The sequence below is a fragment of the Brachyhypopomus gauderio genome, chromosome 17 (genome assembly GCF_052324685.1).
Source record: "Brachyhypopomus gauderio isolate BG-103 chromosome 17, BGAUD_0.2, whole genome shotgun sequence".
Classification (NCBI taxonomy): Eukaryota; Metazoa; Chordata; class Actinopteri; order Gymnotiformes; family Hypopomidae; genus Brachyhypopomus; species Brachyhypopomus gauderio.
The window spans coordinates 10,428,214-10,453,917 of record NC_135227.1 but is presented as its reverse complement, the minus strand read 5'-3'; the positions used below and the strand labels follow the sequence as shown (position 1 = coordinate 10,453,917).

At 45.4% G+C, this 25,704-nt stretch overlaps 1 protein-coding gene across 1 annotated transcript; it reads left to right on the top strand.

Moving 5' to 3' along the window:
* Nucleotides 1-1,284: 1,284 nt before the first annotated feature.
* On the top strand, nucleotides 1,285-24,807 carry ubr1 (ubiquitin protein ligase E3 component n-recognin 1). The gene is made up of 48 exons (XM_076977644.1): nucleotides 1,285-1,438; nucleotides 1,529-1,618; nucleotides 3,086-3,351; nucleotides 4,072-4,150; nucleotides 4,258-4,368; nucleotides 7,058-7,185; nucleotides 7,368-7,506; nucleotides 7,861-7,923; nucleotides 8,048-8,171; nucleotides 8,526-8,633; nucleotides 8,773-8,861; nucleotides 8,978-9,076; nucleotides 9,327-9,484; nucleotides 9,605-9,704; nucleotides 9,781-9,909; nucleotides 10,264-10,444; nucleotides 10,592-10,653; nucleotides 10,895-11,002; nucleotides 11,204-11,269; nucleotides 11,381-11,482; nucleotides 11,681-11,744; nucleotides 11,984-12,108; nucleotides 12,206-12,258; nucleotides 12,360-12,462; nucleotides 12,539-12,587; nucleotides 18,373-18,527; nucleotides 18,640-18,739; nucleotides 19,033-19,136; nucleotides 19,220-19,300; nucleotides 19,390-19,571; nucleotides 19,810-20,009; nucleotides 20,093-20,183; nucleotides 20,624-20,776; nucleotides 20,907-21,004; nucleotides 21,163-21,256; nucleotides 21,373-21,521; nucleotides 21,613-21,668; nucleotides 21,749-21,845; nucleotides 21,948-22,015; nucleotides 22,112-22,259; nucleotides 22,360-22,450; nucleotides 22,657-22,793; nucleotides 22,906-23,014; nucleotides 23,105-23,161; nucleotides 23,239-23,316; nucleotides 23,439-23,609; nucleotides 23,804-23,905; nucleotides 23,996-24,807. Exons 2-48 carry the CDS (start codon nucleotides 1,574-1,576, stop codon nucleotides 24,135-24,137), a joined length of 5,214 nt encoding a protein of 1,737 aa, XP_076833759.1. The 5' UTR covers nucleotides 1,285-1,438; nucleotides 1,529-1,573; the 3' UTR covers nucleotides 24,138-24,807.
* The last annotated feature ends 897 nt before the right edge of the window (nucleotides 24,808-25,704 follow it).

Here is a 25,704-nt window from a genome sequence, read left to right as displayed (position 1 = left end):
TATAGCCTAGGCTACACCTTTCAGCATTAAACCAGACACAATAAAATACAGATTTCCATTACCGAACTTTGAAAAAAGAGCATTTGAGTATGATGACTCGTGATACTGTGTGTTGTAGTTTTACTATCTCAACACTTTTACGTGCACGCCACGGGAATACACTCTACGCAGAAATGAAAAGATTTCCCCTCCCCCCGCGCGCCCCAGCAAAAAAATATATTGTAGAAACACTGCCATCTAGTGGTCAGTGTTGAAAGTCTATGGCCCTTTTTTCTTTGGGATAAATTAATTACTACAAAAATCTCTAAAAGGTTAAACATAACCAGTTTACCATATTCAACAGAACTAAAATGCTGAAAACCTGTTCTAAAAATAACACAATATTTATGAGTTTACCACAAAGATAAACTGATGGGATGATCTTATTTGATACTGCTCCAAGCCTTAAATCAACCTCTAATTATATAAATGCCTCTGAAGAATTTGTTACCACTATCAAAATCTTGAACTTTAAGAATGTTCTTACCGCGGCCACCTGAACATGGCTTGTGACAATAGAATGGGGTAAATGGTTCTTTTGGCTTCATTGCTGGCTCTCTAACCCCAAAATGACTGAGCCTCATTAAACACCAGAGAGATACAGTGGAACACATGGACTAGAGCAGGGGTGGCCAACCCGTCATAGACCAAGAGCCACTTTTCTTACTGTGTTACGGCAAAGAGCCACATCGTACATGGGCGAGTGTAATCTGTTGGGGGGGGCGAGTGTAATCTGTTGGGGGGGGGGGGGGCGAGTGTAAATTATTAGCTGTGAAGACAGTCAAATGCGTGTTTTCCACTACGCCGGTTTTAAAAGTATTAGCGGCTCGCTAGGCTTGTAAACTAACCGCGCACCACGAAAATGTAGCAGTGTGTCGCCCCGTTTGTGCAGGTGAGCCCGCAGACCGGCTGGGGAGCCGCATGAAACCAGGCAAAGAGCCGCGGGTTGGCCACCCCTGGACTAGAGCTTATGGTGACTGCGAGGGTGAGATGGTACTGAGAAAGTGAATCGAGAACCTTGCTAATGGCAGAGATGCTGTTTGACTACCTGGCCAATGACCAAGCAAAATCTGGGGCTGAAATGTCATGTGGAAAAATAAACAAATAAACCTGTTTAGACCAAGCTATTGCAGTTCAGCTGGTGTGGATCCTGGAATGGGAGGCATTATGAACCATTCCCCATGCACCACCCGAAGCCCAGAGGTTCTCCTAGGCACTGCCTGGACTCCGCTGCCCAGAGGGAGTGTCCTCTGATGTTCATCCTCTAACACAGCCGCGGCTTCAAAACAGTTTGGTCTATAACATATATCCGGCCATACAAGCTCACGTAAACATAATACCCCTTTCCATGTAGGTATAGATCAAGTCCTTGATAAGAATTGAAAAGCGACATATTTGGGTAAGTGCGGATTTCGTGACGCCGAAGTTTCCAGGCAACTAGACGGACGGCCACACGTCTAAAACTGTCGCAAACTGGATTCAATTACAGTTGCGCAGGTGCGTTACCTTGGTGGCGTTATACGGCACACGGAACATGGCGGAAGGCGAAACACCAGTGAACGCTCTGCAGTTATGCACGGTAATCATTTGGGGCTATTTTCGGTTTGTTTATCCGTTTCATTTGCACGTTTTCTATTGTCGCAGTATTGTTTTGATGTTGTGGCTAGCGACGTTTCCTACCGATAATATTAGCCTGAAGCTTGTTTACAATTGTGTTGTCGTTTATGCATTTGGTTAAACAGCTTATTAGGTTGTTGGCTAATGGTTGTTAGCGGAGCTAGCTAGCTAACCAAGTGTGTTTAATATGTGTTAGCGGAGCTAGCTAGCTAACCAAGTGTGTTTAATATGTGTTAGCGGAGCTAGCTAGCTAACCAAGTGTGTTTAATATGTGTTAGCGGAGCTAGCTAGCTAACCAAGTGTGTTGAGTGTTTTAGTGAAATATTCTGAAGCGTTCGACGTTAGTGAATAACTATTAGTTAGCTGTCGAGGTCAGCTAAGCTGTGTAGATGATGTGGTCATACGTGGTTCAGGTCCAGGACTGGTACCCTTTGTTTCTACATCCGTTACCCTCCCACGAAGTTTGGGTTTTCAATATGGAAATAAACTAACTTGTTTGTTCCCGTTATGTATAAATGTGCTCGTCGTGACAGCTAGATATCCTCTCATCGCGGGCTGGACGGTGTTGTCCATACACGGTGGCCTGTCCAACACCTGGACCCTCGGAACCCGTTTACAATAGTCCAGTCTCTCGTTTAGTTTCTTTCAGCGTTCATGTCTGCTGATAATGTATTAAAATAAGTTTGAGCAGAGTCAGTATTCGCTAGCTAACTTGGCTAAGGAGGAGTTAGCCTTGCTTGCTGGCGAGCTTAGTGTGGTTTGTTGGGATAATTTAATCCGTTTCATGCACATTAACGGCGTTATATGTGACTAGTGCGGTGTACAGTAGAGAGAACCGGTACCGCAGACACCGTCAGGCCCACACGGCCTGTGTGTGTGCTGGTGCTGCCTGGTGTGTGTATAATGTCTTGTTTACCAGCAGGGTGAAGGCCTAGACCTCCACTGTGCTGGGGGGAGTGAGTAAACTCTGAAACCCGACCAAGCTACTGCACAGCGATACCTACAGTTTAACACACTGTTTATTTTAAGAATGCAGGGTAAATATTTTGAACACACGTTTCAGTTGGTGGTGTTGCGTTATTTCAGTGGGTGGTGTTGCGTTAACTCCTGCTGTTGTGTTCAGATTAGTTTACCTTGTTTCAAGTGACGTTCACGCACACCATTTTTGGAGACGAGATTACATGTTCTACAATCATTTATAAGGTTTTATAACAAAATACGTGGGTCTGAATCTAATGAAAGGTTGAATCTGCAATCTACTGTGTCCTGAATGAATTCACATTTTATAGATAGGAGTTTTGTGTTTTAAATGTTATAACAAAGCTAATGCATTACCTGTGCCTACATTTAAGAGAAAATTGGTAAACGTGTGAGGCACAAGTTCCTGCAATAAATTTTCTACAAATGCGTATCTGTTTACTTCCTTAAGAGATGGCTGGAGGCCTCGGATCGGGCCGCTGCTATCCTCCACTATGTGGCAGAGCAGGTCCCCCGTATTTATTGCCGGGAGGTGGAGCCACAGCAGGTGGAGGAGGAGCAGCAGGTGCGGGAGCGCATCCTGCAGCCTCTCGAGTGCTTCTTGTTCGGGGAGGACCCCAGCAACGGCCTGCAGAAGCTACAGCAGAAGAACTACGGCTCCTCCTCTCAGCTGTGTGGGCGTGTCTTTAAAGAGGGCGAGACGGTCTACTCCTGCAGGTTAGAGCCGAAGGGTTCTGTCATTACTGTTGTGATGTGCAACTGAAATCTAGGTTACAACATAGCGAGGTTACAATCCTAGCTAAGCACAGGGTTTTAAGGGCGGACCAGCCCTGTCATGACCAGTGATGAAGAAGGTAAGAGGTGCCTGACATGGTTCATGGCAAAACAATTGGCTACATACTGTAACCGAAGACTGTTAAAACAAAAACAAACCCACATCACACCTTATTGATACAATACTGGTGTTTCCAATATGCTTTAGGTTGGTTTATTTAGAATCATTTGACAGTTTGGCTTAGCATGTGAACAAGGCTCAGGTAGTGACGAGGAATGCGTTTCAAAATAATCAGGGGAAGAACACCATCACAAAAACCTGTTGAAAGGTGCTAAACAGCACAGTGCTGCATTAAAGCCTTTTTCAGACCCATAGGCTTAGTGTTGTGTAAGTCATGCCTGCCCAATGCCATAACTGTGTTTTCGTTTTTTTTCTCCAGAAACCTTGTAAAAGTCTTTGGATTTTGACTGCACTTTTGTTGCCATATAAACATATGAATTGACTTAGAAAAATATTACTTCACATGTCCTGAATAAGCCAGCGAAGTCTGCTGTTAAAGCTCATCGTTCTGTTTGCCTTCTGTGTTGTTTGTGTGCCTGATGTTGAGAGAATATTTGAATGAGGTCTGGATTTGCTTTTCTTTTGTGTGTGTGTGTGTGTAGGGACTGTGCGATAGACCCCACCTGTGTGCTCTGCATGGATTGCTTTCAGAGCAGTGTGCACAAAGGACATCGCTACAAGGTCAGACACATTACTGCGCTGTACATTACTCAGGATTGTACATTACATTTGACAGGATTATGTGTTATTACTGGCTAACCAATCAGGCGCTGTGTTTGGTCTCCTAGATGCATGCATCGTCAGGAGGGGGCTTCTGTGACTGTGGGGACATGGAGGCCTGGAAGACCGGCCCCTGGTGCTCCCAGCATGACCCAGGCACCTCTGTTGCCATGGATACAGTGAGGCTTGGTTTCTGCCAAAATCCTTGGTTGTGTTTGGGATATCTTAGGAGGACGTCAGAGGGTAGACTGCAGGAAACACACACACACGCACACACACACACACACACAAACTGATGTGGGAAAGTGACAAGTGGAATATGCAGCTGTAAGTCAGGCGCCTCTGGGCTCTCTCACCTCTACAGGAACACTGGGAGGAGCAGAAGGGAAAGTTCAGTGGAAAAGCTTTGTGGCTGTGTGATCTGCCGGACATGCAGTATTGAAAAATAAAGGTTTTGAAGTTAGGAGCCAGCATTGTGGATCATAGTTATATTCAGGCCCTTTATGTTCCTCTCTGGACACCGCTTTTGTGTTCCAGATTAAAGAGAGTGAAATATTTATTTTCCAAGTGAAGGTGTGGAAAGGGCATCTCACTATTACAAGCGGCCAGGTTGAGAACGTGCCAGACGTGAGCGCATGCACGTGTCTGGGTGCCTGAAAGCAGGACAGATGGTTGTTCTCGGTGTGCGTGTCACTCAGGCCCGTCTGTGTGATTAGATCACGATATAGAGCTCCTGCCGCACACTCGGCGCTCTGCACGTCTGCCTGGAACAGAGCAGGTGTCTGCAGGACCTGATGGTCTGCTTTGGCCTTTGTCATCATGCTGAGACTGTACCAAACCATTAAAGCCTCCAGCTGAACCAATCAGCTAATGTTTGGCTGTTCACAAAGGCCTTCATCACAGTGTCTAATCAGTTTAGTCTTTAAGAGGAGGACCTGGTGAAAGGATGCTGAAGCCTGTTGTTCTTCATTAGGCTGACACAGGTCTTCTGCTAACATTTTATTAAATTGAGAGGCTTTATGTAATGTTCAGTGTGTGACTAAATGAAGTGGTGTATGTTGGCTGGCAGTGGTGTGGGTGGTACAATTCCCTTCAGTTACAGCAGAATGTCATTATTCAGAGTTGTATAGTGTCCCATCCACAAAGCATAGCGCTTTTAGAATTTGGTGAGCTGGGTTTGCTTCATATTGTACTGGTTGACGTGTTCTGTCAGAGGTAATCTGAAACTAGATACTCAAAGGAATGTTAGAGACACTGAGAAAATAAATTGAAAAAGACATTCTAGACAAAGACATTGTTTTTGTTGGTGCTACACAATTAATCTAAATCAAAATGTCAAGCCTGTGTAATTACATAACCGCCAAAGTCTGATTTAATTCTATAAATGTGTGTGCGTGTGTGAATGTGACAACCTGTTCTGTGTGCAGTCTGGTCATTATTTGAGCCCATAATAAAGAGCTGTCCAGTCAGTCTCTGTTTAGGCAGTGAAGTGTGGCCATTTGAGGGTGATTGGAGTGTTTGGTGTGCAGAGCAGGTGGTTCTAGGTGCCCATGTGACACTGACACTGAACCAATGGCAACATCATGCAGCAACGGGGCAACATGACGCATTTGTATTATCACCTTAATCAGGACAGGGAAGAGTGACAAATGCATGGAGGTGAAAACCCCAACTAATAAAGACAAAAGGCCTGTAGTCCAAACACCACCCGGCCTGTAGTCCAAACACCACCCGGCATGTGCTACTGTAAAATAGCAAAGGATTTTGGGCCACCTCTCCACTACAGCTGGAAGAAAAGAGTATGAAAGGCCTTCCGGACCTTTCCTTTGGAGATCCTGCACTCTGTGTACAAGGCACTCTGTTTGCTCCTGGACTTCATACATACTTGGATAAGTCATTGTTATGTGAGCATATCTTACCTGAAGCATGTTTTGCGTCTTCTGAACACCTTGGTACCTGCTGAAGAGGATGAGTACACTGACCTGACCAAATCATCGTAAACAAAAGTTCGGATCTACCTCATCAGTAAATATGAAGACATGCAGCTCCTGCTGAACATGACATTCCTGGACCCAAAGTTCTGAATTTTCTGAACACGGTACATCTGTACTGGAGAGACCCAGACTATGAGGGACTAGATGATCTGAGAGTTGGTGTGCAGTTTTGATGGACATTTCCAATATACCACACTCAGCTACTGAGATCTGTCTTGCTTGGGTTGTAGGCTTACTTGTGCAGTGGTCTGGTGGTCTTCTCAACACTAAATGGAGCACTGTTTCATTACCAGGCTGTGTAGATCACCCTTGCAGCCTGCCTTCATATTGGAGGCCTGGGAGGAAGGTTATCAAACTCACTGCAGTCATTTAGTTTTAGAACATTAAACACTCTTTTTTGTTGTACCCTGCTTAATTGTCTTCCTTTGGAAATTCAAAATGACTTAATGGAGAATTGTAGTTTATAATTTTATTTAGTTGTACTATTGGGGAAATTTAGTTTGCAGAAATGGTTTATGGATATGCCTTTATTTTAAATATTTGTTTTGAAACCAGTACTGTACAAATATTTGAGGTTTTGTTTGATGCTTTATTTGTATTTGACAAATACACATTTCAGAATGATCAGTAATAACTGCATTATTAAACAATATTGCACCTTTTCCCTAAATCTTGCAGCCCTAATTCTTGTGTTTACTGATGCAAAGTAACAGACTTTTGGATTATTGATGATGAGTGAATCAGGGTTGTGGCTTTTATAGAGAAGTCTATCTCATAGACAAACCAACATTCATAGACACAAGAATCTCTCCAGTTCTGTCAGAGATGGCCATCATTATCATTTCTGAAACGTGTGTGTGTGTGTGTGTTTCAGGATGAGTGTGTGTTGGAGGTGGGGCTCCAGGATCGGGCTCACACACTTTTTCAGGTGCTGCTGGGTTACGTCACAGAGCTGATGCTGTGGGAGGAAAACAGTCATCTGTCTGAAGAGCTCCAGCCTGGGTCAGCCTGCCCTCTCACTCTGCCACCAACAATACGCCTCCTCTCAAAGCTGTTCCTTTCCCTATTCCCTCTGGGACGTCTTACATCAGCATTACTACATCGTTGCCGTATGCATGTACGTTTCCGATTATGGGGGGGGAAACCAAAACTTGAGCCTATTTGTGTTTAAATGTAATCTTCAGAGTGAAAGAGGACAAGTACTACTGTGTGCTATACAATGATGAACACCACTCCTACGATCACGTGATCTACACTCTCCAGAGGGCCATCAGCTGTGACCACAGCGAAGCTCACACACACACGGCCCTCATCGATAAAGAGGTGAATACTGCTGGCACGGTGATGCCGTGAAGGAACAAACACTTTTCTTACACGTTACTGACCGTGCTGTTTAATTTCCCTTGTGCACGCAGTGATTCAGCTCAATTCAATGTAGTTAAGCTTGTTTTACAAAGAATACCAACTGATCTGATATACATAAGATCATTTGTGATAAAGTTAACTGGAAAGTTCTGTTTGTATTAGTAACCAACCCCATGGACATAGTTTTACAATGGTTTAAAAATACTAACAGTTTGGATATCCCACTGAGCACTGGTGGCTCAGCTGTGAGGAGACGGAAGCTGCATCATACCACCCAGACGCCGTGCTCATGCTACTCCATCTCTCTTACAGGGTCGCAGAGCTGTGAAGAGAGGAACCCTGAGGTGCTGCCTGCAAGCCAAAGAGCTCATCAGGGTATCACGTGGCTTTAACTCTTTAGCTCTTTCTTGCTGAACTCTCACTTCCTGCTATAGACAGTCATATAGCTACAGTGTCCACTCTTAACGCTCAGCTCTTTCTGCATGTGCCGCTTCTGAAGTCAAACTCTGAGCACATAACCCAGCAGCCCTTGCGAGTGGAGATCTTGCACTCTGCAGTGATGGCCCATCAGACCTTCGCCCTCAGGCTGGGCTCTTGGTTTCAGCAGGTCATTGGTTATTCAGGTACACTGCATTCTTTGTTTTGTTTCTTTGGAGGTTACATTTTTTTTTTAATGAAGAAAAATTAATGAGATGAAATGTGAACAAAAAATTTTGAAGTCTTCAGGTCATGGTACAAGGTCATGGTATTGATTAGTTGAGGATGGACTTTGGTACTTGTTTCTTAAGCTATAGTCACTCCTCTATAATCAACTTCACTCTTTTCAAATAGGTGAAATTGCTTCAAATACTGTATCTTAACATCCAAATAATGCCTTGTTGATGGTGTGAGCTGTGCTGTGTTTGTTAGGCTGTCGCACCCCCTTCGTCTTTAGGGTGCTCTCAGACTCACACAACATTGGTTTCCCCTCCTACCAGTGGGCCTCAGGCAGGTGTTCTGCCAGGTGGCTCTGAAGCCCAGTGATGATGGTGGAAAACCCTGTTTGATCAGCCGTCTGATGCTCCATGATGCCAGACTACATAAAGGTCGGCGCTAAATTGACACCGTTTCTCACTTGATCTGCTGTCATTATGTTGACCGTTAGTTGCTATATCTTGAGACTTCATATGGATGATGCGTTCATTCTACTGGGTCTTAACCTCCATCTTCTAATGCCTTCATTAGGAGCCCGTAAGGTTCTCCATGAGCTGATTTTCAGTAGTCTGCTAATGGAGACGGAATATAAGAGGCAGTTTGCCATGACATTTACAGAGGTGGGTTTTGGTTCTTAGATCTCATTCCTAAGAAAACAGCATGCACCATGACCCATAGACAGTCGTGATCCATAGATGGCCTGAATGCAATCATGTGTCATCATGTCTTCCTTCAGCTCTATAAGCAGTTGCAGGAGGATTTCATCAGTGACGACCATGACCGGAACATCTCAGTCACAGCCCTGTCTGTGCAGATCTTCACTGTTCCCACTCTGGTAATAAAAACAAACACGTTATAGCCACATAACAGTGAGAACAGGGATACACACTCACAAAGTTACAAAACTTTTCATTCTAGCAGTGGTGCATGTTTAGAACTAGATAAACCACACTAAGTTAATTAATCTGCTAATTTTTTTTAATTAGTTTTAAAGGACTTTCATAACGGCAGAAGTAATCTGAGATCAGTCTGTTACAAATCTCTCCTTTTTCTTGACTCTTTGATTTCTCTGTTTGTCTCTTAAGGCCAGACAGTTGATTGAGGAAGGCAGTGTGATCAAGGTGATTGTAGACACTGTCATGGAGATGCTGAGAGAACATCTTGACAGGAACCAGCGCTTCCATTTTCAGGGCTACAATTCTGACAAGTTCTTCCGGATTCAAATGATCTTCAATGACCTCAGGTGAGTGGATCTAAACACGATGGATACGTGAAACACCGTCAGAAACAATAGGGAACAAGTACAGGAACATTTTTTTCCTCTCTGATTTTTGAGACGTTATGTAATTAATTATGTTCACAGGTACATTCTGATCAGTAAACCCACAACATGGACTGAACAACTTAGGCGGAAGTTTCTAGAAGGTTTCAGTGTCTTTCTGGAGATGCTCAGCTGCATGCAGGTACTACTCATCCCAGATTAGGCATGTAAGATTCCAGTTGTGCTTTAGGTGTGAGTGCCTCTTTGCCCTGCGTTAGGGAATGGAGGAGGTGAAGAGACAGTTTGGCCAGCACACGGAGGTGGAGCCAGAATGGGAGGCTGGTTTCTCCATCCAGGTGCAGCTACGCCACATTCTCTCCATGTTTCAGGACTGGTGCGCCTCCGATGTGAGTCCCTGAACAAAACTCCTCATACACAAGCACTATGTAAAAGAGCCTTTTAGGCTTTATAAAGCCATGTCAAATTCCCCTCTTCTTCAGTTGTAGAATCTCATGAGACTGTTCTCCTCTTTATTTGGCTTTTATAGCGGCTTCAGACTTGTTCAAATATTATAGTGACATGACCCATGGTCAGTTTAACTTTGTGGACCCGGTTTGTTTGTAGCAGTGAATACTACTAAAACAAGAGTTTTTTTTCTTACAGGAGAGAGTCATGGTTACAGAATGGTAGAGAGTGTAACGGTGCGTGTGTGTTGAGGGGAGTTGTGGGTAACGAGTGGCGTAACCGCACGTCTCTTACAGGAGAGAGTCCTGCTGCAGGCCTTCAGGCAGTGTCACCAGGTCCTGCTCTGCTGCACCAACCAGCCCTTCCACAGTTTGCCCACTGACAGCTACATGTGCAAGCACATCCTCCACCTACGCCCATACAGGGTCTCCCAGGAGCCCGTATCCATCCACCTGCCCATCTCCAGACTGCTGGCTGGTGAGCGTCCATGGGAGAAAATACTTGGTGGTTTAGTAGCTCTATTTTCTTCTGTTTTCAGAAGTCATTAATATTGTTAAATTGTAGAAGGTGTTTTCAGGATTGATCACCAATCTTTGTTGAAGCCCATTTTCTCTCTCACTGCAGGCCTGTATGTTCTGTTGTGTCGGACAGGAGCCATCAAACACCTCCCTGACTTTGTGGATCCTGTGAGTTATGACCATCATAACCTTTTACTCTGTTCTCTTGATCAGTCTAAATCTTTACTGCCGTGTCAGTTAGGCCCTCTGACCCAACAGATAATGGTAGTATTAGGGTGTGTGTGTGTGTGAGACCTGTAGTATGATTGTGCATATCTGTAGTATTAGGGTGAGGGTGAGTGTGTGTGTGTGTGTGTGTGACACATGTAGTGTGGTGGTGCGTATCTAAAGGCGGTGTGTGTTTCTGCAGCCGCTGGACCTCCCTGCTCTGGTGGAACAGCCTCTGCGCTGTGTGGTTCTGGCTGCCCAGGTGTCTGCAGAGATGTGGCGCAGAAATGGCCTCTCCCTCGTCAGTCAGGTCAGTTGAGGTCACACCTCCGTTGTGTGTATCCTGAGCTGTGAGCTCTTAACTGTGTTTTGATGACCTAGGTTCTGCATGTCGTTGTTAGGAATGGAACGTGAGCGCTGTATATGTGCGTACTGGCACAGGAACTGTGAGATTCAGTTTAGAAGCTGTTACATGTCTTGGTTGTCAAGTTGACTTTTGCTTTTGCTTTAGGTGTACTACTATCAGGATGTGAAATGCAGAGATGAGATGTTTGATAAGGACGTCATGATGCTTCAGGTATGTCTCATTCTTCACTCCTCCAGTGCAGCAAAGCCTAACATGTTCACTAAAGTCCTGAACATGTATGTGCAGAGTATTGAACATGTATGTGACCTTCTCCTACCACAGATTGCTGCTTCAAAAATGGACCCAAACCACTTCATAATGCTGATTCTACTGAGATTTGAGCTCTTTGGGGTTTTTAATGGAAATTGTTCAACTAAAGATCAGGTATGTGCAGATAGTAAAATTATAATTTCCTTATAGCCTATAAAGTTTTATATATATTTAATTTCAGAAAGTTATTGAACATTTGAACTAATAGGCAACTTTGAGAAACTCCTTAACGCATTTTAATTCCCCAAAACAGCAGAAAAAAGCTTCTGTGTAGAGTATATAGTGACTAACCAGATGAACCTCCCCTGTCAGGACCTTCTGAAACAGTGCAACAGATTGACGGAGGAAATGCTTCACCTGCTGATCATCATCACAGGCAAGTCCTCCGAGCCCCGCCGTGGGTGGGGTTAGTTAGTGGCATGTCTTACTCACCCAGGGAGCTGAATGAGATCCAGTCACTGCAGAATGCACAGCACAGTAAGTATGCAGTGTTCAGCTGTCATGGCAGCAAACTGACAGATGCACTCCTGGCCGTATTCCCCCATCCTACTACTGATTTTGTGGCTTCAGTAGTGGCTAAACCCTTCCTTCCTTTTCTGTGTTGTGTTCATGCAGGTGAGCGGTACGTCCCTGGAATCAGCGATGTCACTAAAGAGGACGTGATCATGAGAGAAGTGATTCATCTTCTGTGTATAGAACCCATGGCTCATAGCAGCTTGGTCAAAAACCTGCCTGAAAACGTAAGACAAAGTAATATCCTTAAATATTTTAAGTATGATGATATGTTTTGGAAAAACGTCCTGGAGCAGATGATGTCATTTGTGTTCCTTATTATAGGAAAGCCGTGAAACTGGGCTTGAAACTGTTATTTCTAAAGTTGCCACCTTCAAGTGAGTCAGTCAGAATGATAAATATCTGCTTGTACAAAGACATTTGCTTGTTTATTTTTGTTATCTTATTTCTTATTTGTATTTTTTTCTACTTTGTCTAGGAAACCAGGAGTTTCTGGTCATGGTTTATATGAAGTAAAGAAAGAATGTCTTAAGGAGTTTAATCCCTTCTTTTACCATTATAGCAAATCACAACACAGCAAGGTACAGAGTCTTTACATGTGTTGATATTCTGTTTATTCTTGCTTCCTGCTGTGTAACTGTGGGCTTTGAACTCCAGGCAGAAGATGCACAGAAGAAACGAAGGGCCCAGGAAGGCAGTGATAAAGGCAGGTGGACTTTCCTCAAACACCTCCTGCCATTTTACATTAGAGATAGCTTGAGTGGCGTAGGAGCTGGCGTGTTTGGTGGTGTTGAAGGTGGTGTTTGATGGAGGTGTTGGAGCTGGCGTGTTTGGTGGTGTTGAAGGTGATGTTTGATGGAGGTGTTGGAGCTGGCGTGTTTGGTGGTGTTGAAGGTGGTGTTTGATGGATGTGTTGGAGCTGGCGTGTTTGGTGGTGTTGAAGGTGGTGTTTGATGGAGGTGTTGGAACATGCGTGTTTGGTGTTGAAGGTGGTGTTTGATGGAGGTGTTGGAGCTGGCGTGTTTGGTGGTGTTGAAGGTGGTGTTTGATGGAGGTGTTGGAGCTGGCGTGTTTGGTGGTGTTGAAGGTGGTGTTTGATGGAGGTGTTGGAGCTGGCGTGTTTGGTGGTGTTGAAGGTGGTGTTTGATGGAGGTGTTGGAGCTGGCGTGTTTGGTGGTGTTGAAGGTAGAGCTGGGCGATTAATCGATATTATCTATTAATTCGAATTTACAGTTAAGGACGATGTGTTTTTAAGAAAATCGATTTTCTGAGATTTAATTTTCACCACCGACGCTGCACTGTGGGCTCCCGTAGTTCAGTGAGTTTAGCACCTCCCACCCATCCACCCTCAAAACACACACACACAAACATGACGGCGGAACTTGTGTCCAAGAAAAGAGCAACTAGCTCCGTGATCTGGAGTTGGTTAGGTTTTGCGGCGTCAGATGTAGACCAAACAAGTCCTCGCTGTAAGGTGTTTGAAACCGATAGAGGGAGAGAGCGAAGAGTGCTATTCAGTTGCGCTGTCAATAAAGTTTCCCTCCGCGGGATATTTTGGATTAAGCAGTTTCTGCCTCGGTCACCGAACCCGCTTCAATGGATTATACTTTCGCGAGTGACCGTAGCGCGCGGCTCCGGGCACCTCGCGAGTGTGTAAAATGGAGACAAATTAAGTATTATATCGCGATCCATTATTAGTGTTGACTTGTAACTCCTGCGGTAGCCCAACTCAAAAGTAGACCAAAAAACCGCACCCCGCGACCCCATAATTTTTACCCGCGGCTGGATTTTCCAAACAAGCCCAATTTGGCGTGAAAACGCGAACCTGGCAACTATTGTAGTATAAAGTATAAACTGTGGTAGTATAAAGAAACAGTGGAAGGAACATTTACCTGACGAATTTTAATGTTACATTGTGTTTCAGGTTTGAAAAGTGCTGGAATTTAGGCTAAAGTGAGGGGAGCCCTGTTCTTAATCAGAATGTAGACAGCGTGACTGTCAGTACAACATGCAAGAATTGTTCAATTGTATTTGTTTTCCATTTTATTAAAGGGCACCAAATTATTTATATCTATTTATTTTTTGAGGGTGTGTTTTATTTATTTATTTTAAGTTTGAGGTTGCATTGTGTCAATGCTTAAAGTATGTTGGAGAAAACCTTCTAAAAGTTACTGAATGTTCTCACTTGTTAGGGTTCACACACATAGTGTGGGAACCCTATTGTAATTGCTGGTATTTTTCTTTCTTCTTCTTCTTATTATTATTCTTTTGCCCATTTTGCTGTCTAAAAATGATACTGCAGCCTAAACCGTAAGGCCTAGACACACCAAACTTGCCAAACTTGTTCTCTAGGTCAAAAGGACCACACTCACTTATAGGGACCCACATCGGCCTGATGGTGGCGCTATAGCACACTATGTGACTTTTTGGCCCATATCTTCCATACCATAAGTCATAGAAACAAAATTCCACTTCCTATGCATTCCTTGGCTCAATTCAATAGGACATTTCATATACAACTATGAAGCTCCGCCTACTTAGATTTTTTGCTAATTTGCATAATATGCAAAACCTACTTTTGCCTACTACTCCTTGGTTTTTCATCTGATCACCACAATCTTGGTATCAAACTACTCAGAAGAATCTTATTATCAAAACCTATCGACAACATTGTGACATTTCCATACAGCCTAGTTGTCACATGTCAATCAATAGCTCTGAGGCGTGGCCAAATTAACTTCAGCAGCTATATCTCAGCAATGCTTTGACCAATCTTCATGAAAACTTATCAGTTGTTAGGACACATGACTCAGAGGTCACAGGTCAAAGCTGGCCACGATTGTCCAATAGGGGGCGCTATAACTTGGGAAAAACTGTTTCTCAGAAACTATTAGTCACATCAAGCCAAAACTTTACAGGCATCATCATGGGGTCAAGTGGTATCAAGACACACAATGATGACCTCATCACTCAAAAAACATGGCCGCCATAAGCCAATTAATTTTAATTTGAATTAATTGGCCATTTGACAGACTTACCATAGGTACATACACATGAAACTGACATGGTATGTTCATGTACACACCCTCTAAGACATACCCATGTTGGAAGGGAATTGCACCACTAGGTGGCGCTATACTAGAAAATCCAGAATTTCTCCTACATATTTTCACTTATCAAGTAATGCTTGCACTCATATGATTGTATGCAGAATTCCTAGCAACTTTGTAATTACATGTGCTTTGCAAAAATGTACCACTTTTTTCACTATTATCAAATATATATAACTTGCCATTTTCATACTAGTCCTAGCATTTTAACTCCATCACCTTAAATCACACCTTGTAATACTCAGCAGACTCTGAAATGCTAAGATTAGCGAAAAAATCCTAAGTTTTTGACAAATTAATATTTTTCATATGCATCACAATGCTACCATCATAACACATCAAATTCCCAGTTCAATAACTACGCCATAGTATGTCTGATTGTTATGGAAATTGAAATCCACATTCACATGACCATTGTGGTGCGATGTGCCAATTTTGAGCCAAATCCGTCCACAAACAGCTCTACAGTGAATATTTTCATTTTCCATACAAAGCAGTGGAGGGAGGCATACACAGCTGCTAAGCCACACACGCACGTGCCTTTCTCACACACTCTGCCCCCCCCCCTCCTCCACTCCCCTCACACTCCCCCTTGCTTCCAACACTTTACAACCCATGGGCTCTACCTCCCCCCCCTCTCTTTCACATGCACTTACAAAAACACAGGCCTCTGTAGCTTTCACACTGCCCTTGCCATACCTACCCATTTCGCTATGAGTAACCCAGATACAAACACACAAACTGACGTTTAGCTTCTGTTTTTGAAAACACACTCTCTCTCTCTCTCACACACACACACACACACACACACACACACACACACACACACACACACACCTACTTATAGGTTTAACATACACACTGCCCTAGCCATGTATACCCATTACTCTTTGACTAAAACACACACACACACACACACACACACACACACACACACACACACACTTCTACCTAAATGTATGTATAGTTTGTATGCATATTTATAGTATATGTATAGTATATGTCATTCATGCCAGCAATGTCAGTCGTATCAGTCATCAGTCATATCAGGCATGCCATGCCAGTCATTTCAGTCCAGTCATATCAGTCATATCAGTCATGTCAGTCATATAAGTCAAATAATCAAATCATTACAGTCATGCCAGTTATGTCAGTCATATCAGTCATGTTAGTCCACATTCATACTTTGAATACACGGACAGTCATGTTAGGCATGCAAGGTGTGCAAGGAGTGAATTAACAAAGCATAGTCTCTGGCTCCCTCAATCTCTCTCTGTCGGTAATATACAGGCCCAATTATGTATAGACACATGCAGGCCTTCCTATATTGTTCACATAGATGCAGCCCTAGCCAGATGTGCTATTTCTGTGTCTCCTTTTCTGACACAAGCAGATGTCAGTCATGTCAGTCCAGTCATGTCAGACATAAGTCGTGTCAGTCATATCAGTCATGTCATGCCAGTCATGTCACTCATATCAGTCATGTCATTACAGTCATGCTAGTCATGTCACTCATTCCAGTCATGCCAGTTGTCAGTCATATCAGTCATGTTATTTTTGTTCATCATGCCAGTGAAGTCATTCCAGTCATATCAGTTATGTCAGTCATGCCAGTCATGTCAGTCATGTTATGGCAGGCTTTGCAGACTACGTTCATACTTTGAATACACGGACAGTCATGTTAGGCGTGCAAGGTGTGCAAGGAGTGAATTAACAAAGCATAGTCTCTGGCTCCCTGAATCTCTCTCTGTCGGTAATATACAGGCCCAATCATGTATAGACACATGCAGGCCTTCCTATATTGTTCACATAAATGCAGCCCTAGCCAGATGTGCTATTTCTGTGTCTCCCTTTCTGACACACGCAGATGTCATCACAAACTATCTGTAGAGTACACACTGGCCAAACCCAAACAGCTTCTTTTCACTTTTATTTTCCAATATCTTTCACACTGTAGGGCCTAGAAACAAAATACTACTTCTATTGCATTCCTTGGCTCAAGCCAAGATGTACTGCTTAAATCAAATAACACACAAACACACATACACACAAAGCTAATCACAGCATGTGATTTACTTCTGATCAGAATCATTTTGCCAATTTTTTGGGCTTTTTTGCCTTTTTCGTGTGTGAACCCGCAATTGCCGCTTGCGGCTATATTTTACAATTTGTTTCTGCTTGCACTTTAACCCCAAAGGGGAAATTTAAGTGAAAAATAAATTAAAACTTTTTTTTACCATTCCTTTATCATCTGTAGTTTTTTAGTAGAGGAAAATAAATCTATTAAAATCGAAAATCGGATTAAAAAAAAATTAATCGAAGATTTTTTTGGAGGGCCATATCGCCCAGCTCTAGTTGAAGGTGGTGTTTGATGGAGGTGTTGGAGCTGGCGTGTTTGGTGGTGTTGAAGGTGGTGTTTGATGGAGGTGTTGGAGCTGGCGTGTTTGGTGGTCTTGAAGGTGGTGTGTTTGACGGTGGTGTTGGAGCTGGCGTGTTTGGTGGTCTTGAAGGTGGTGTGTTTGACGGTGGTGTTGGAGCTGGCTTGTTTGGTGGTGTTGAAGGTGGTGTGTTTGACGGTGGTGTTGGAGCTGGCTTGTTTGGTGGTGTTGAAGGTGGTGTTTGATGGAGGTGTTGGAGCTGGCGTGTTGGGTGGTGTTGAAGGTGGTGTTTGATGGAGGTGTTGGAGCTGGCATGTTTGGTGGTGTTGAAGGTGGTGTTTGATGGAGGTGTTGGAGCTGGCGTGTTTGGTGTTGAAGTTGGTGTTTGATGGAGGTGTTGGAACATGCGTGTTTGGTGGTGTTGAAGGTGGTGTTTGATGGAGGTGTTGGAACATGCGTGTTTGGTGGTGTTGAAGGGGGTGTTTGATGGAGGTGTTGGAACATGCGTGTTTGGTGGTGTTGAAGGTGGTGTTTGATGGAGGTGTTGGAGCTGGCGTGTTTGAAGGTGGTGTTTGATGGAGGTGTTGGAACATGCGTGTTTGGTGGTGTTGAAGGTGGTGTTTGATGGAGGTGTTGGAACATGCGTGTTTGGTGGTGTTGAAGGGGGTGTTTGATGGAGGTGTTGGAACATGCGTGTTTGGTGGTGTTGAAGGTGGTGTTTGATGGAGGTGTTGGAGCTGGCGTGTTTGAAGGTGGTGTTTGATGGAGGTGTTGGAACATGCGTGTTTGGTGGTGTTGAAGGTGGTGTTTGATGGAGGTGTTGGAACATGCGTGTCTGGCGGTGTTGAAGGTGGTGTTTGATGGAGGTGTTGGAACATGCGTGTTTGGCGGTGTTGAAGGTGGTGTTTGATGGAGGTGTTGGAACATGCGTGTTTGGTGGTGTTGAAGGTGGTGTTTGATGGAGGTGTTGGAACATGCGTGTTTACTGCTCTGTGCTGTGCAGCTCTCAGGCCCCCGGTGCCTCCACGATTCTGCCACGCCTTCTCCAGCATCGTGTACCTGCTGTCCTGCGACGTCTTCCTCCATGTGCTGAGGAGGGTGATGCAGAGGGTGGTGGAGGAGCGCTCCACCCTGTGGAGTGAAGCTACGGTGCAGAGGGTATGAACTCACTCATGTTCATGCACTCACTCCTGAACACTAACACAGGCCCATGACTCAGGAATCGTGTGTGTGTGTGTGTGTGTGTGTGTGTGTGTGCGCGTTCCCCCAGGCACTACATCTTGTAGGCCAGGCGTTACTGGAGGAGAAGACTCAGTTGGAGGCCAGCACTGTTGAGGATGTGACCTTTGACTTTAGTCTCAAGGCTCGAAGTACGTCACTCATCTCCTTTCATTTTTAGTACCAGTATGAGAAAGAGGTTAATATCTCGCTCCACACACACTATACTCCCACCCATCACCCCATATGTTAACACTCCACACACACACACACACACTATACTCATTAACCCACGGTATGACAGTGGGAGTATAGTGTGTATGTGTATTTAACCTGCAGGGTGAGGGGTATAACACACACCACACACACTTTATGCCCACCCCTTATCCCATGGGTTAACAACACACACTATACTCACACACACTGTCCCTGCTTTGCTCTCTAGAAATCGGTGCTGATCATGGAAAGTCGTTGTTCCATTTCCTCTCCAAAATGAAGGCACTTCCTTCTCTTGAAGCTCAGAAGGACATGATTAATTGGACACTACAGGTTAGTGTTTGCTTGCTCACTGATGCCACCGTCACCTGGACGGTGCACGTCAGTTACGGTTTATTTGTTCCTCGACCTTTCAGATGTTTGAGATGGTGAAGTGCCTTCGCGAGAAATCCAGCCCTTCTCCAGTGTGCACTATGGATCAGACGAAGCCTGAGGAGGTGATGACACCCTCACCACACGTGTTTGTTTAAACATCCTCATCCTCTTTGTGGGCGTGTCGGTGTAAACACCCCTGTCATCTGCGCAGAGCGTTCAGGACAAGGAGAAAGCGGAGCGCAAGAGGAAAGCAGAGGCTGCCAAGCTTCACAGGCAGAAGGTCATGGCTCAGATGTCTGCCATGCAGAAGAACTTCATTGAGACTCACAAGATGCTGTATGACAATGTTCCTGAGAGTGGCAGCCAGGGGGAGCCGGCGGGCTGTGAGGAGAGGTGAGCGGAACCCCAGCTCCACACCTCCTGCAGCAGAAAGAGCATCATCTTCAACACAAAAGGCTTAAAACATCATCAGTCATTTTCTGTGCTTGCACATCTCCAAGAAGAGTGTTTCTACATGTTTCAGGGAACATTAGTAATAAGTCTGTGTGTGTGTGTGTGTGTGTGTGTGTGTGTGTGTGTGTGTGTGTGTGTGTGTGTGTGTGTGTGTGTGTCTGCGCCTCTAACTCCACAGTGCGATGGATGTGGGGGACAGGCGTGTGGCCGTGGGCCCTCAGCAGGGTGTGGGTTCCTCAGACTGTGAGAGCCTCACCTGCATCCTGTGCCAGGAGGAGCAGGAGGTGCAGGCTCTGGCTCCAGCCATGGTCCTCACCGCCTGTGTGCAGAGGTCCACAGTCCTCACGCAGAGCAGGGGGAAGAGTCTCTCCATCAGTGGTTAGTCACGCTGCTCTGCTCGGTGTTTGGGGTGATTTACTGAAATGCATTAAAACACTGAGGTTTGTGTTGTGTTTTGGCAGGACGCTTCCCCCTGTTCATGCCCCCTGACCTGGCTGTGGGCACACACACTGGGAGTTGTGGACATGTCATGCACGCCACCTGCTGGCAGAAGTGAGTCGCACGTCACGTACCACGTCACATTTGCTGTGTCATAAAATAACAAATGTGGCTGTGAAACAAATGAAGCCAAAGAACTGTTAGTGGGTGAAAACAGTGGTAACAGGCAACACACCCAGGGTAAAGAGGTAGAGTAAAAGGTCCTTTATTATAAAAATGGACCTGCCGTATCGATGCCTACCGGTTTCGGTGACCAGTTCACCTTCAACAGGGCAGTAAAGTGATGATAATTTTATAATAAAGGACCTTTTACTCTACCTCTTTACCCTGGGTGTGTTGCCTGTTACCACTGTTTTCATCCTTGACTCTTTTTTTCTACGGAGCACCACCGACACACCATTGACTATCACTTTGAGCACCTGTCCTACTGCTTAACTGTTTGTGGGTGTTTAATCGGGTGTGAGCAGAACTCAGGAGCTCATGTGTATTTGCAGGTATTTTGAGGCTGTGCAGAACACGACTCGGAACCGTCTGCACGCGGAGTTGATCATAGACCTGGAGAACGGGGAGTACATGTGTCCACTCTGCAAGTCTCTCTGCAACACGGTGGTGCCTCTTATACCCACGCAGCCCAACAAACTCAACTAGTACGAGCCCACTACACTCAGCACTTCAGCTTGTTGTTGTGAAGCTGTTATGAGTGTGTGACTCTCTCTCTCTCTCTCTCTCTCTCTCTCTCTCTCTCTCTCTCTCTCTCTCTCTCTCCTCCCCCCTCAGTGAGAGTGCTGAGTTGGTTGGTCAGCTCCTCACTCTTCCTCGTTGGATACAGATAGTCCTGGCTCGCATCAAAGGACTCAGAGCAGCTACTGAAGCTGGTACGACCCCCTCATCCCTCCATGCACAACACGTTAACTACCATTTCAGACATCTAGAGCTAAAGTGAGTGTGTGTGTGTGTGTGTGTGTGTGTGTGTGTGTGTGTGTGTGTGTGTGTGTGTGTGTGTGTGTGTGTGTGTGTGTGTGTGTGTATTCAGACAGTAGTGCTGAGGCAGGAAAAACGGAGTGTGGCTTCTTGGAGGACAGGCAGACCGACTTCAGGTCCATCCTCAGCTTTGGAGTCCAGCCACCGTAAGTGTCTCTCTTCTCTCAACACGGAGGACGTGTGCTGAAAGGTGTATTGTGCCACATTCAAGAGTGAGACTGTGGCTGTGGAGTGAATGTAAGCCCTGCTGTGTCTCGCCCAGGCCCAAGTACTCCAGCAGCATAGCGGAGATGCTGGTGGTGTGTGCCACCGCGGTGCACAGGGTGGGGCTGCAGACGGCCCCCAACGAGCTCAGCCCCCACGTGCCCATCATGTCCTGGAACACGTGTGCGTACACCGTCCAGGCTACGGGTGAGAGAGTCTTTCCCCATTCACCCCTCAGCACGTGGAGCCCTGACCTGCTGGAGTGTGTCATCTCCGTGCTCTGTGCTCCTCTCCACAGAGAACATGTTGCAGGAGGAGGGGAAAGCGCTGTTTGGATCTCTACAGAACCGGCAGGTGTGTTCCTGCACGCGTGCGGTTTGGTTGTTCTGGGAGTGCGGTGGTGTGGAGTGATCGTCTGTAATTGTGTGTTTCAGCTGGCAGGACTCAAAGCGCTGGTGCAGTTCTCAGCTATTCAGAGACTGAAGTGCCCAGAATCCGTCATACACGATCATTTTGCCCGCATGCTAGCAGGTATGGCTGCATCTTCAGTGCAGGTATACGCGCCAAAGAAAAGCTCAGCTGAACGGTGCTGAACGTTTGACCCTCTTTCCCGTCTCCCGTCTCCCCCTCTAGTCCTGATACCCGTCTCTCACGTTGAAGACACCCCTTCGATATTAGAAGTAGATTTGTTTCATCTCTTGGTAAGTATGAGTTGTATCGTACTGGAAACGTAGGTCTGAGTGATGTGTAGGTCTACAGTAGACTGTAGTAAAGTCCCTCTGTGTGGCTGTTCCCAGGTGGGTCTGGTTCTGTCTATGCCGGCTCTCTACCAAGAGGAGAATGTAGACCTGCAGCCCTCCGCCATCAGTACCGCCTACAATCACCTGCACCTGCTGCACCTGGTCACCATGGCCCACGTGGTGCAGGTCACCTTGTCCTCGCTGGGTATATTTCAGCTGCTAACCTGTCACATCTGGCATGCTTACTGCTGATAATGAAAGTAAATGAAGTGTGTGTGTGTGTGTGTGTGTGTGTGTGTGTTCAGACTTCATTCCTGTAGTAGGCGGGGTGGAGGAAGGTGAAGAGGCTACAGCTGCTGCAGCGTTGTACTACACACTGTGTCAGCACACAGAGAGGTGAGTGTGTGTTGTTGATGCGTCACACACTGTATATGTGCATCACACACTGTATATGTACATCACACACTGTATATGGGCATCACGCACTGTATATGTGTACATTCTGGAAGTCAGTTGAATTTCTGTTGCCTCTTCTACAAACTAGTTTGACTCTGCTCTCAGCATGGAGGTAATGTTGTTCTCTCTGTCCGCCCCTCTGGTAGACTAAAGGCGGGTGTGTCAGGCTCCATGATTGCAGACAGAGTGAGGAACGGTGTCCTGCCCTTCCTTCGCTGTGCTGCACTCTTCTTTAACTGCCTTACCAGGGTGCCCCCTCCAGAGGAGCTCTTCAGTACTGCATGTAAGTTACCAAACACGTGCGTCCTTTTCAGGAGCCTCAGTTAAGATTGTGTAGAAGACCCCACTGTGTCAGAGGTTCGGTGTCCAGCTGGTGTCCTGTGTTCTGTGTGCAGTGTCCAGTGAAGATCAGCTGACGCTGCTGTGTAGTTATCTAGCTTTGCCCTGCAACCTCTTCCAGCTCTTCCAGGATCACAGAGACACCGTCGTCCCCCTTATACAGAGGTGCGGAGCTTCAGTCAGTGATCATGTTCTACCTACATCAGCGGTGTAACCTTCACCCTTTTGCCACTCAATGCTCTGTTTGTACCTCAGGTGGTGTGGACATGCAGCTGTATTGAACGCTCTTAAGCACGAGCTGTCCATGATCAGGTGGGTCCTTCCTCCTTGTCAGCTTATTCTGTCCCAGATGGGAATGTTACTAAAGTCTCCGCTCCAAACTGCCGTAGGTATCCGCGGAAGAGAAACACCCTGATGGATCTTCCCGAGGACTACAGTGTTCTGCTGAACCGAGCCAGTCACTTCAAGTAAGAGCCAATTGCTCGGCTATACGTTATTGAAAGACACGTCCCTCTCGTTTAAACGAAGGACGCCCTGCGATGTCCTCCCGTAAATGAAAGGCCCCTCGCTCGTCTCGTGTCCCTCGCAGGTGTCCCAACTCGTTGGACGAGGAGCGGAAGCACCCGACGCTGTGTCTGTTCTGCGGGGAGATGCTGTGTTCACAGAGCCCCTGCTGCCAGGAGCACCTGGAGGGGGAGGATGTGGGTGCCTGCACGGCCCACGCCGCTGCCTGTGGAGCTGGGGTTGGGATGTTCCTCAGGTGAGCCCCCGCGCTGTGGGTCAGTCAATCCCCCTCGCTTTAGGGGTGTGTAGGACTGTCGCATCACAGCCTTCTGAGACATCAAAGCCTTTTGAAATTTCTATTACCACTTCTGCCTGGCTTTGTGCTACTTAACATTACACAGTCATAAATCACTGAACCTGAACATCACCCTGTCGTGTTTTGCTGAACAGGGTGAGAGAGTGTGAAATCGTTCTGATGGCCAGCAGGACTCGAGGAAGTACATATCCAGCTCCCTACCTCGACGACTACGGGGAAACGGACCCTCAGCTAGGGTATGGTGACTCAGACATAACGAAGGTAACTAGTAAGAACGAGTGGACTCGGTGACTACATGAGTGGTGTGTTGTCTTGTGTTGAGGCAGGCGTGGGAACCCTCTTCATTTGTGTCCCGAGCGCTACAAGAAGCTACACCAGCTGTGGCTGCAGCACTGCATCCTGGAGGAGATCGCACGCAGCCTGGAGGTGCTCAACATCATGTTCGCCTTCGAGTGGCAGATGTTATGAGCTCCGGGGTGGGCGGAGCCAGACGGCAGGAGGGAGGGGCGAAGAGGCGAAGGCCCACAAGGAGGGAGCGCTCCACTCTGCCAGGCCTCTCGCGTCGTACGTGCTGATATACCTACTGACGTTTGCTCTTCCAGCGTTTCTTTAAGGAGCGGCTGGACGGAGGAGGAGAGTGACGGGGAGGTCTCCGGGTCACGCTCTTCCTTTGAGGACTGACCTCTCTGAGCTCAGCAGCTCTGAGCTGCTTTACTGTCTGTTTGCTCGGCTTGGTGTCTTTCCGTAGTAGAGTAGTGTTTCCTGCACAGTTTTCTAAATGTTGAGAGTCAGACTGAGGTTTATAGTTGCTTGTGTGAACATGTTCTGCTCATGAGCTGCTTGTTCTGCGCTGGTGTAAACAGCCTGGTCTGCTGCCCTCCTCGGCTATGGACTTCTCACCTATTTGTCCTTACTGTGTGGGAAAAAACACTGCAGTTCTGAATATATTATACCAACATATGAATATATTATGCAAATATCCCTTCAAAGTATGTTCATTATTTCCAAATTGGCAAGTTGTTTTGCCAGTTGAATTGTATACTTCTGGCACAGTTTATGCTTTTTTTTTCACATGATACACCAAAATGTATATAAAACCATAATGGATGATTATTTTGCGAAATAAATACAAGACGAACATCTTGGTACCACTAAAATACAACCAGTTCAGAGTTGCTAATCATGAGACTATGAAACGGCTTACAGAAAACACTGATTTGTGGATTTAACCCATTTTTATGCGTGACAGTGAAGTGTGTGTTTTTACTTCAATAATGTTACCATCATGTCTGTTTCTGTCTGTTTTTAAGCTAAAAATGTGAATAGTTATATTTCGCACTTGCTGACTAGCAGTCCTCTGATAGGAAGTAATCTTGGCTAAGTAAATAAAATACAATAATTAAAATATCATGTCTTTACTGGTGAGGCATTTTACATAGTCTCCTGTAAGAATGCCTTTGGAGTGTTTGCAATATTGCAGTATATGGCCAAATTAGTCAACATTAACATTAATCATCTTCAGATTGCTATTAAAAGCACTCTGAGCCTCTTCATTACACTTCTGATAACCAATAACAAAATGGTCACAATTCTGTGTTGCAAAGTTTGGTCATTGTCAGTTTCATTCAAAAAGCTTTGATTGAAGCTCATTTGTGAGGAGCATCATCTTGACTGAAGGGTTTACTCTGAAGGAAATGACACTATTAATTCTACAAAGTCGTCTTTGATGTTGTGGGGTTTAACTTTTTGGTGCACATGTATGTGAGTACTAGTTATCCTCAGTTTATCAAAATCATTTTCAACTTTAAACTTATCTAATATTTCAAACTTCTACCCAAGCAAGAAAGTGCTTCAGTCTTGGTTTACATAATAAGCAATTGTATAACAGTGATAGTAATGGTGGTGATTGCAGTAATTGCAGTGTATTTGATTTCCTCTGATGTTGCAATATTCAAGCTTTGAAATTGAAAAGGTTTCTCAGGCAGGTGGTGATAATACCATCCATAGTTATGAAGGCACACATTTGAAGATGGAC

Coding starts and splice junctions, on each gene's coding strand:
- ubr1 (XM_076977644.1), top strand. CDS start 1,574: ATGGCGGAAGGCGAAACACCAGTGAACGCTCTGCAGTTATGCACG. Junction 8,862..8,977: donor TTGCCATGACATTTACAGAG/GTGGGTTTTGGT, acceptor GTCTTCCTTCAG/CTCTATAAGCAGTTGCAGGA. Junction 21,846..21,947: donor TTTTGCCCGCATGCTAGCAG/GTATGGCTGCAT, acceptor CTCCCCCTCTAG/TCCTGATACCCGTCTCTCAC.